The 12503-nt window shown below is 47.1% G+C and overlaps 1 protein-coding gene across 1 annotated transcript in view; it reads right to left on the reverse strand.

Moving 5' to 3' along the window:
- Window positions 1-12503, reverse strand: part of ARK2C (arkadia (RNF111) C-terminal like ring finger ubiquitin ligase 2C) — a 130102-nt gene that overhangs the window by 26693 nt on the left and 90906 nt on the right. The window contains exons 2-3 of the mRNA XM_039463884.2: window positions 3369-3684; window positions 1336-1443 (exon numbers count right to left, since the gene is read on the reverse strand). Coding sequence (XP_039319818.1) covers window positions 1336-1443; window positions 3369-3684 — 424 coding nt within the window. The remainder of the gene's footprint in view (window positions 1-1335; window positions 1444-3368; window positions 3685-12503) is intronic.

Here is a 12503-nt window from a genome sequence, read left to right on the forward strand (position 1 = left end):
GCAGAGGACTGAAGAACATGGAACATGTGAAAGCCACGGTTTCCTGCACCTGGAAGCACCCTTAGCACTCAATTGACTGGAACTATTCTTTGGAGTCATTCCTGGGTGTGCATGGGAAGGGCTCCCAAAGCAACCCTGGACTAAGCCTGACAAATGGCTGAAAAATGACACAATGGCACATCAGTCTTTAAGAGAATTCATCTTTTTCCTTGATAGATTCTATATTCTAAAAAAACAAACAAATATTTTTTACCTGAAAGTTTCAAGAACAGCATAAAAAATTCCTGTATTCCCTTCACCCAGATTCCCCAAATGTCACTATTTTACCGCATTTCTATTTCGTTTCTCTTTCTGTCTCCTTTTCTCTCTCCTTCACCAAATGTATGTAATATACTTACACACACACACACACACACTCACACATACAATCCTTTGTGGAGATTGATGATAGAATAGATAAATGATAGATAGATAGATAGATAGATAGATAGATAAATAGATAGTTTTTTTCCCCTGAACTCTTTGCAGGTATGATGCCCTTTATCTCTAAATATTCAGTGAACTGCACATCTTTTTAAGTTTTCGAGGGTTCGGATCCAACCCTAGTTAATATCGGCTCTCTCCTGAGCTAGAACCAGAGTTGGGTGGGACCCAGGATCCAAAACCAAGTGACCCTGCATCTCAGGACAACAAAGACATCTGTCCTGAGTGGGGGAAATTATGGGCAGGTCTCTCAGGGGCTCGGTATCTGCAAAGACTCAGCAACAACACTACCCTCAACCTCTCCACCAACCCCCTCCTCGGTCCTGAACTCCGACCTGACTGGCTTTGTCTCCATCCTTTGAGATGCAATGTATGCCTGTGTTTACATAGCCACCCGCTTCCCAGCACTGCCTTGCTGGCATGCCGTGGCACTTCTCTGTGGAACCCTTGAGACACACCTCCTCCAGGAAGCCTTCCTGACCAACCAGTTCCTCAGAATTCTCCTTTCTGCTCTCCCCCTAGGGACCACTGGTTCATATCCCCCATTGAACCCAGGAAATGTTTCCTATCCCTGTTCCCCTCCTCTCCTACAAGATCATGAACATTGAGTCCCATGCTGGGCACATGATGGCACCCAGTAACATCTGAGCTAATTGCTAGAACTAGGCCCACGTGGGACCATCTGGCCAGGAGGGTGGTTAGGAGCAGAGGCAAAGGCTGGGTTCTAAGAACTAGGCCTCTTGCACCATTCAAAGTGAAGGAAAACAGAAACTCACCGGATCTAGCAAGACCTCCCTCCTTCCTCCCTTCCTCCCTGCCTTCCTGCCTCCCCCAGGGGCCCAGAAGACTCACCAGTCAGTGCCCTCAGCCAAATACCTGGGCTGAGGTGTCTGCAGTTGGCCGAAGTCGAAGCTGGGATGGAGGCGGTGGGGGTGGACAGATACACGCTCCTGACTCCGCCTGCACCAGAAGGGATGGAGAGCCCTGGCGTCAGGGTGTGTGCACGCCGCTGTTCCCAGGAGCTCTGAGAAACCGGGGCAGCCTGAGGGTGCCCCACTCCTGCAGTCCCGCTCCGCACCCACAGTCTGTCAAGCACTGAGCTTCACCACTTTTGACAAACTCCAAGGAAACTTCCCAGATGAGCAGCGGGCTGCAGCTCAGACACTCCATCGGGCTGTCTCCAGGCTGCCCGCTGTGCTAAGGTCTCTCCCTAGGTGTGTCCCCAGCAGATTACCTTGCTCCACCTACTCTCTGCCTCTTCACCCTTCTCCTTCCCCCTGTCCTTGGTGGGCCATCTTCAAGACACACAGACTTGCCTCCTGCAGGCTCTGTGTACCCTATGGCTCCCATCATGCTCTTCTCCTCTCCTCAACCCTTTTTCAACACTCTTCCCAGCTTTCATGGCACAGGTCAAAGCCTTCTTCCTCCAGGAAGGCCTCCTTGAACACCCCAGATCATGATGACCTCTTTCCCCTCTCACCTCCTACAACACTCACCTTCTATCTAAGGCATCCCAAGCCCTACAGTCACGTATGCCTAGGGCAGGCGTCCCCAAACTATGGCCCGCGGGCCACATGAGGTCCCCTGAGGCCATTTATCCGGCCCCCCGCCGCACTTCAGGAAGGGGCACCTCTTTCATTGGTGGTCAGTGAGAGGAGCACAGTATGTGGCGGCCCTCCAACGGTCTGAGGGACGGTGAACTAGCCCCCTGTGTAAAAAGTCTGGGGACACCTGGCCTAGGGCCTTAGAGATCATCTAGTCTGGCAGTTCTCAAAGTGTGCTCCAAGCATCCTTGGGAGTCCCCCAACCCTTTCAGGTGATTCAAGAGGTCAAAACTATTTTCCTAATAATGCTATATGGCTATTTGCCTTTTCACTCTCATTCTGGCACAAATGAACAGAAGGGTTTTCCAGAAACTACATGGAACGTGATTCTGCAAGATTCAATTCTGCAGAAGCAGAAGTAAGAACACTGCTGCCTTCTATTAAGCCACACATTAAAGAGATTCGCAAATATGTGTATAAAAAAGTCATGCTTCTCACTAAATTTACATATAGCAGTTATTTTTCATAAAAATATATTATCGGTGTTAACATGAATTTGTTATTGTTATTTTTAGAGAATTAATAAATATTTGAAACTTTTTAGTTTTCATTTCTAATATGGTAAACATCATAGTCAAAACCCACACACACAGAAGCTCTTTGTAGCCTTCATTAATTTTTAAGAGTGGAAAAGAGTCCTGAGACCAAAAAGTTTGAGATCCAACTCTCTCTTGACAGTTGAGGCTCAGAGAGGCTCAGTGACTTATCCAGGGCCCCACAACAACTCCAGACCTATTTGATTAGGATTGTCTGAGTTTACTCCCCGTTTGTTTCCTAAGTATTAATATGTAGCCGGACTCTATCTAGACCGTGGACTCTTGAGGGCGAGGCTGGAACCAGCCATTTCCTTTTGGTATTCTTTAGGGTTCTTGGGTGTTAGAATCAGGCGGTCATAAAGTTGGAGGGAACACGAGGGGTTTCCTAGTTAAATTTCCTCCCACACCATGCAGAATTCCACTGTGGGGATCACGGATCACCAGTTACCCAGTCCCTGACCCTGCACCTGAGTGATTCGATGGGGACACACACTGGCTTCTGAGGGAGCCCGAGTCAGGCCAGGACAGTGCTCACTGCCCGAGATGAATACCTCTGAAACAATAGCTACTTCCTACAGAGACCCACTCGATGACTGCCAGCCAAGCCAGGGAGAGAAGCCAGGTGTCCATGAGCCTGTGGCCCCGCCCCAGTCTCCGCCCCACTTAGGCTACGCCTTGGCCCTGGCCCCGCCCCCTTGCTCACCCCCAACCCCGGGTCCCCACCTCGAGCCCAGGCAGCACCAACCTGGGGTGCGAGACGAGCCTGCGGTGCTGGGCTTCCAGGAGCTGCTGCTGCAGGAGGTATTGCTGGTGCAGGGCCTGAGGTAGGAAGGAGGGACCTGTGACGTCCTGGAACTGCAGGGTGGGCAGCGGGGTCAGCGACTGGTGCAGGGCGCTGCTGTGCTGGTGGGCCGGGGCCATGTGGGCGCTGAGGCCTGGCTGCGACTGCACGGGGTGGGCCAGCGGGAAGTCGGGAGCGAGCTGCTGCGGCTGCGGGGGGCCCAGGTGGAAGTGGCGGCAGGAGGTAGCGTGAGGATGCTGAGACCTTTGAAAGGGGGCACCTGGAAGGCAAGGACAGAGACATCACCATGAGGACCAGAATCAAGCTGCCATCACACTGACCCTCGTGCCCACTCAGGACAGCCTGGGGCTGGCGAAGCTCAAGACCTGTATTAGGACACAGCAGGGTCATCACAGGTATGTGATTATCTTTAACTCAGCCAGGTGAAGGCTGTGTGTGTGTGTGTACCTGTTGTGGGGCGGGGGGAGTGTGTCTTCTTTAATGAATACATAAGCATCATTTTTATAATTAACATACTTCTTTTTTTTTTTAATTTTTCCCTTTCTTTTTCTTTCTTTTTTTTATTGCATTTTAGGTTTGGGGGTACATGTGAAGAACATGCAAGATTGTTGCATAGGTACACACGTGGCAGTGTGGTTTGCTGCCTTCCTTCCCCTCACCTGTATCTGTCATTTCTCCCCATGCTATCTCTTCCCACCTCCCCACCCCCCGCCTCTCCCCCATTTCCCCCCAACAGACCCCAGCATGTAGTGCTCCCCTCCATGTGTCCATGTGTTCTCATTGTTCAACACCCACCTATGAGTGAGAACATGCAGTGTTTGATTTTCTGCTCTTGTGTCAGTTTGCTGAGAATGATGGTTTCCAGGTTCATCCATGTCCCTACAAAGGACGTGAACTCATCATTTTTGATGGCTGTGTTAATATTCCATGGTGTATATGTACCACATTTTCCCTATCCAGTCTATCATCAATGGGCATTTGGGTTGGTTTCAGGTCTTTGCTATTGCAAACAGTGCTGCAATGAACATTCGTGTGCATGTGTCCTTATAGTAGAATGATTTATAATCCTTTGGATATGTACCCAGTAATGGGATTGCTGGGTCAAATGGGATTTCTATTTCTAGGTCCTTGAAGAATCGCCACACTGTCTTCCACAATGGTTGAATTAATTTACACTCCCACCAACAGCGTAAAAGTGTTCCTATTTCTCCACATCCTCTCCAGCATCTGTTGTTTCCAGATTTTTTAATGATCGCCATTCTAACTGGTGTGAGATGGTATCTCAATGTGGTTTTGATTTGCATTTCTCTAATGACCAGTGATGATGAGCATTTTTTCATATGTTTGTTGGCCTCCTGTATGTCTTCTTTTGTAAAGTATCTGTTCATTTTCTTCGCCCATTTTTGAATGGGCTTGTTTGTTTTTTTCTTATAGATCTGTTTTAGTTCTTTGTAAATTCTGGATATCAGCCCCTTGTCAGATGGGTAGACTGCATAAATTTTTTTCCCATTCTGGCGTTTTGGTCATGAAGTCCTTGCCTACGCCTATGTCCTGAATGGTTTTGCCTAGATTTTCTTCTAGGGTTTTTATGGTGAATTAACATACTTCTTTAGAAGCCTTAGGGTTCCTAAAGCTTGGCCTTTTAAATTAGGCTCCTATCCAAGCTCACTGACCCTACTACCTTTTTAAAGATGCCACATGGGCTGGGCGCAGTGGCTCATGCCTGTAATCCCAGCACTTTGGGTGGCTGAGGTAGGCGGATCACCTGAGGTCAGGAGTTCAAGACAGCCTGACCAACATGGAGAAACCTCGAATCTACCAAAAATACAAAAATTAGCCAGGCGTGGTGGTGCATGCCTGTAGTCCCAGCTACTCAGGAGGCTGAGGCAGAAGAATCACTTGAACCCAGGAGGCAGAGGTTGCAGTAAGTCAAGATGGAGCCACTGCACTCCAGCCTGGGCAACAAGAGCAACACTCTGTCTCAAAAAAATAAATAAATAAAAGCCACATGGAGAAAATTTAGTCCAGACTAGCCAAGCTCTGAACTTCACTGAACCCTGACCAGCCAGGACTCAACCCATGTGGAGCCCTAATTCCCAGAGAAAAAATAACCAGAAGTTGTTTTATATACAGTTTTAAGGAAAACGCACACACACACACACACACACACACACACACACACACCCATGCACACACATCACATGAAATAGTTTTTTATTTAAGTAATTTTTAAATAATTTATTATTATATTATCATTGATTTAAAAGCCAACATGTCCAGGTCAAAGCTGGGTTCAGGCTACATTCAATTTGAGCTCTAGTACTTTTCTAAATAAAATTGAGCTTGACAACAAGAAAGCCTTACAAATTCTCTCTGAGTGAAAGTCCAGCTCTAGGTGCTGAAGTGAGGCCTTTAATGAGGCCAGGAAGTAGACCAGGAATTTCAGAAAGATTTGCAGAAAACTTCCTGCTAAACATGGCAGATTCAGTGCATATCTGCTCCTCCCAATACCCACTAAAATAAGAACAAAGGAATAAAGAGACAATAAACAGACAAGGACAGAGAGAACAGGAGAGGTGACATCAGCAGGCAACAGATGTCAACAAATTTTTGGAAGAAAAGGAAAGCAGATGGAGGAATTCGCAGAACAGAGAAACTGAAAACCAAGCACCTACCGAAGGAGCCGTCAAAAAGAAATGGACAAGTCTCACCACACAATGCTGGAAGTGTCAGGAACTGGAGGCAGTGGCTACTTTGAAAGGCAGGAGAAAGGGCAGAGCAGAGAACAGGGAGACTGGCTGCAATTTGTGTAAGGAGCAGTTCTGCCCCGGGCTCCTCCCCTTTCTCATGCAGGGCAGTGACTTTCTTTCCCAGAGACACCCAGATAGGAGTGGGGGTTGACCCAAGGCAGAAGAGGGCAGGAGAGCAGCACCATGCTAAAAACATAGGAGGATTCAGTGAAAGTCTGTATATGGAACTTTGGAATCCCTGTCCTCCTCTGCCACTTGGTGCCAAAAACAGTTACCCACGCTTGTGCCCTTCCCCTGTACCCTCCACAGCCCCAGGGTGAAACTGGGAGTTGCTTCTCTAAAGAAAATCATTGGTACCAGGAAGAGCTATGCAGATACTTCTGGTTGAGAGCACCCCAATTAAATCATTGGGTCCCCAACTGACCACTCTAGAATGAAGCCTAGTCACTGAAAAGTCCATTCTCACCCTCAAGGTCCACAGACATTCTAGACAGCTTTAGTGACCTACTCTTTGACATGAACAGACAGCCTAAGAGTGATCAGTCTTTTAATTTCAAAGTGAAAGGAGAAAGAGAATCCATCAATTTTTTAAAAATGAATTCAGAGGATCATGTCCTTTGCAGGGACATGGATGAAGCTGGAAACCATCATTCTCAGCAAACCAACACAGGAACAGAAAACCAAACACTGCGTGTTCTCACTCATAAGTGGGAGTTGAACAATGGGAGCACATGGACACAGGGAGGGGAACATCACACACCAGGGCCTGTCAGGGGGTGGGAGGCTAGGGGAGGGATAGCATAAGAGAAACACCTAACGTAGATGACTGGTCAATGGGTACAGCAAACCGCCATGGCACGTGTATACTTATGAAACAAACCTGCATGTTCTGCACATGTATCCCAGAACTTAAAGTGTAATTAAAAATAATAATAATAATGAACTCACAGGAACAGAGTTATTGCAAGGACTAGAAAAAAAAATTAACTTCAAAACAATATAATCAATATCCTCAGGAAAACAAGATGTTGGATCCATGCAACTACAGGAAGCTCTTCAAGAAGGATCAATGAGAAAATGAGAAAGAGAGCTCTTGGAAATTAGAAATGTATGCGGTGAAACAAAATTCAACAGGGAAGTTGGAAGACAAAGCTGGAGACATTTTCCAGAAACCAGAATGGGAAGACAGAGCAATGGGGAATGGGAGGAAAAAAGATGTAAACATTGAAGGAACCAGTCAGAAGATTCCACATTTCACTAGGAAGAGAGAAAGAATGGAGGAAATGATAAGGAGAAAATTAAGGAAAAAATTATAACCCCTATTTCCTACAACCGAAAATCTGCATTTCTAGATAGAAAAGCCCTTCTGAGTGCCCAGCAAAGTAGATGGGGGAAAGAAATTCCCCACTCCCAAAAGACATCTACCTGTGAAGTGTCCAAACAACTGGAGCAAAGAGATGGTTCTAACGCCTTCCAGAGAAAAATCAGACAGGTCCCATTTCAGAATAGCTTGAGATTTTTCAAGAATAAATCCAGAGGCTTGAAAATGATAGAGCAGCTGCCTTCGAGGTATTGAGGGGAAAGGGTGATTTCCAATCTAGAATTTTCTGCCCAGCCAAACCATTCATCAAGTATGAGAATAGAATAAAGCCATTTTCAAACATACAGGAGCTCAAAAAAATTAACCTTCTTGACACTTCTCAAAAAGGTACTAACACAAACCAAGAAAGAGGAACAACAAAATAGGGCTGTACCCAACAGAGGTGGGAGGTTTCCCAAGCACACAGCTGTGCAGGGACTTCTGCAGCCATTCCACAGGGGAGCAGGAAGGTGAGGGGATCTGGAGGAGAGGAGAGAGGACTGGAGACAATGGGATTACTGACGAAGGGCTAGGCACGGTGGCTCATGCCTGTAATCCCAGCACTTTGGGAGGCTGAGGTGGGAGGATCACAAGGTCAGGAGATCAAGACCATCCTGGCCAGCATATTGAAACCCCATCTCTACTAAAAATACAAAAATTAGCTGAGTTTGGTTGTGTGCGCCAGTAATCCCAGCTACTCCAGAGGCTGAGGAAGGAGAATGGCTTGAACCCTGAAGGCGGAGATTGCAGTGAGCCAAGATGGTGCCACTGCACTCTAGCCTGGCAACAGAGTGAGACTCCACCTCAAAAAAAAAAAAAAAAAAAAAAGTGACCCCATGAAAATAGCACTACTGCACAGTGGCTCCTCGCATCTGTAATCCCAACACTTTGGGATTACTTTGGAGGCTGAGGCAGGAGCACCACTTGAGGTCAGGAGTTCAAGACCAGCCTGGACAACACAGCAAGAAAGAATGAAAAAAAAAAGTATTTTAAAAAATAGTATTTGGCCAGATTCAGTGGCTCACGCCTGTAATCCCAGCACTTTGCCTGTCCGAGGCAGGCGGACCACAAGGTCAGGAGTTTGAGACCAGCCCAGCCAATATGGTGAAACCCCATCTCTACTAAAAATACAAAAATTAGCCAGATGTGGTGGAATGTGCCTGTAGTCCCAGCTACTTGGGAGGCTGAGGCAGGAGAATTGCTTAAACCCGGAGGCAGAGGTTGCGGTGAGTTGAGATCATGCCACTGCACTCCAGCCTGGGTGACAGAGCGAGACTCCATCTCAAAAAAAAAAAAAAAAAAAAAAAAAAAATTGAAGATTTGAAGGAATTTTATAATGTGATAGAGAATTTGGTGAGAATTTGTTAAGAATTTGTTAAAATGCTATAGAAAACAAGGCAATCAAAAGAAAATGATGCAATTATTATGACCAAGGAAAGAAAAGGTTGTATAAGAAAGTGTGACTACCTGTATGATGCTGTACTTGGCTCAATGGTAAACAACATTTCTATATTAACAATAAAACAAATAATTAAGAAACTATATTAGAACAGAAAAGGACATTTCTTCCACAATATAAATAGCATAGGCAATATCGGAAATTGAAAAATTCCGACAAATAGAAATCTAATCTTTGGCTGTAAATTTGCTTGGTAATTTACATCTTTCAAGAAAGAAATGCCCGAAGAAGAGCCAAATTCTCTATCACATTATAAAATTCGGTTGAGGGATGTGCCTCCGGCGTGGAGGGCAAAGGGCAGACGGAAGCTGCGTGGCTCAATGTGTCTTATACTAGTCTGTTCAGCCTTGTAGATGACGTGCATGTCACTGATCAACTTTTTAAAATAAATCTTTGCAAAAAGAAATGAAAATCCAAAGAATTTCTGCCTGTCTGCAAGTGAGCCAGAAAAGAATTCTCTAGAACTTTAATCCCCACAAGCATTTCCATAAGTCAGACCTCTCTGCCTTACAGATTCTGGCTTTGGTAAGTCCGGGGACTGCGGCACGAGCAAGCACACCAGATCCCCTTCCCCTCATTCCGTCGTCTTCCATCACACAGGACAAAGGGAAGGAGGGTGCCAGTGTGACAGAGGGAATGAGAGCAAGAGAAGGGAAGCACTGCAGAAGGATAAAGAGCAGGGGAGGATAAAGGTGACTGTAAAGGAAAAGAATGGGGTGAAAATGGGTATTGTCAAGACTCTCACCCAGCACTGTCCCGCTGAATTATAATGTGGGCCACACAGGGAATGTTACATGTCCTAGTAGTCACCTTTTAAAAAGTAAAAAGAAACAGATAAAATTATTTTAATAATATATATTTCTGTAATTCAACATATCTAAAATGTTATTTCAATATGTATTCTATATTTTAAAAAATTATTGAGCTTTTTTACATTATTTTCTTTTCATACTATGTCTTCAAAATCTGGTGGCAATTTTGTACTTGTATCTCAATTCGCCCTAGCCTCATTCCAAGTGCCCAGTAGCCGCTGGAGGTGAGTGACTTCCATTTTGGACAGTGCATCTCTACAGGGAAAAAAAAACCAGCTCCGTACACAGAGCAAAGCATTTCAGCCAAGTTTCCTAATCAATAGAGTGGAGCAGTGACCGCTGTTTACTGGCGAAATCCAAACCTCTGGGTCTGGTTATTGTTTTTTTTTGTTTGTTTGTTTGTTTGCTGTTGTTTGAGATGGAGTCTTGCTCTGTTGCCAGGCTGGAGTGCAGTGACCCGATCTCAGCTCACTGCAATCTCTGCCTTCCAGGTTCAAGCCATTCTCCTGCCTCAGCCTCCCGAGTAGCTGGGATTACAGGCATGCGCCAACACACCTAGCTAATTTTTTTTATTTTTAGTTGAGATAGGATTTCACCCTGTTGGCCAGGATGTTCTCAATCTCCTGACCTTGTGATCCACCCGCCTCAGCCTCCCCCAGTGATGGGATTACAGGCTTGAGCCAAGGCGCCTGGCCCCCACCTTGGCCTGGCATTAAAGCTCCATTCTCCTTATTTCCCACAGACCCCTCTGAGCCCTCCCCCAGCTTTCCACACGGATCTACCAAAAATCAAAAATTCCAGATACATCTCGCACATTCTCACTGGAGAGCCTATGCTCCCATCTCCCTGGCTGCTTTTCCCATCTCAAAGGGTCCATGTCTCCTCTCAGCTCCTCCAGAAATGCCACCCTGCCCACCAGCCCCAGGGATGCCTTACTCCTCTAAGCTCTGAGAACTCCCTTCTCTCCCACTCCTTTGGCACCTGGCAGTGGCTACCTTGAGCTGTCTCTTCACACTGGCCGCCCCCACCAGGCTGGGCTTCGTGTCTTAGCTGTTTCTGGATCCCCACGCACCTGGCTTGGTGCTGGCACCCAGTAAGTACCTGCTTGTCTGAGGGATTGCTGTGGGGAGTGAGGGAAGCATAGTGGTTCAAAGGGACTGAGGGTTTGAGGCTGCCTGAAGGCACACTGGTTTGAAGTGGAGTGGGAAAGAGAATGGCAAGTGGAGCCAGGTAGGCTCTGGGTGTTGATACTTGGCATGGCAGAGCCAGGTCAGGCGGGGCTGGCCAGCACCCTCCCAGGTGAGCCCTGGGAGAGCCTCCCCCACTGCCATGAGTGTGCAGCTGCCTCCCTCGCATCAGCCCCTCCTTGCCATGAGGATGCCCACTCTGTCCAAGGAGCCTTCGGGTTTCTCTGGAGGTGCATTAAGAGGAGCACCAACTGCCCCAGCCTGGGGAGGTTTCTACCATCCTACAACTGGTGCCCTCCAGCTGATGCACTGGGAAGTGAGAGCAGATCCTTCTCTCCACGGTGGCAGCCAGAGGAAGGTGGGCACAGGTACCTGGCTGTCTGCAATATTCCAGACAAACTCTGCCTGCAAGGTCCTTTGACTTCCCTTCAGGGACTCTGCACTTCTTCTCTCTACCATCCATCCCCAGAGTGGTTATTGGTCTCAACACCCTGCTGAGAAGGGAACTGGAAGTGAAGACATCCCCCATGCGCCCTGGGGCCTCTCCTCAGCGCTAAATCATGTGGGATCTGTAACAGTACTAGGCAGCAGCTGCTCTGTTTGGTCTCTAAGACCAAAGGAGTGAAGCTCTTGGGGTAGAATAGCTGGGTCCAGGACAAGTCCATGATCAGTGATGTCTGAAAAACAGACATCCCAAATACCCCAATAGTAGACAACCTGCAATTTTTCCCATTAGAGTTGCTCCTTCGAGTTAAAAAAAAATAATCTCCAGATGTCCCTGATTACGTTAGGCATTTGTCATATTTCCCCAAGCTCAAATGCCATCAGTTGAAAGATCCATTATGAACTAAATAATATTTTCAGAGAGTAGGGAGAAAGAAGGGTCTCCCGGAAACAACCAAACAAAGCACCACATTAAATAAACACATCAATGGGCAGACACACATTCATTTCAGAAGAAAAATGCACATCTTAGAAATCTGGAGTGGAAACTGACAGTGAGCACATCTGAGAATTGGCCGGAGCTGTGCCTTAAACCAGGGGGCGGGACCCGAGTGAGATGGTGCAGGGCTGAAGATAGCCCTCCACAGCTGGGGCCGGGGAAGCCCACAGGTGCTGGGCTCTCCTGATGCCCAACTGGCAACACAGGACACACTATAGGTGCCCTGCAAATGCCTGGGGACTGGTGGCTGCTTCATGACTTGTGGGCAAAAAACCCAAAGAGGCTGGCTGCTGGCGAACGGATGGGTCAGAGGACAGAAGAACCCATGGGGGAGGGAAAGAAAAGGGAGACGCAGAGAGCAGTGAGGAAGGTGGGTGGAGATAACAGTGACAGGTTTCCCGAGTCCCTAAAACACTCACTGACTTGCCTGGGACACTCACCTGATGAGTGACAAAGTAGAAATTTGAACCAAGGTATTTTCTAAAAGCCAAATGTGGACGGGCGGGGAGCTGGGAGGCTTGGTGAAGTACGGTAGCAGTGAGGGAGTTCTGTGGCCTCAATGTTGGT

This window comes from Saimiri boliviensis, chromosome 13 (assembly GCF_048565385.1).
Source record: "Saimiri boliviensis isolate mSaiBol1 chromosome 13, mSaiBol1.pri, whole genome shotgun sequence".
Taxonomy (NCBI): Eukaryota; Metazoa; Chordata; class Mammalia; order Primates; family Cebidae; genus Saimiri; species Saimiri boliviensis.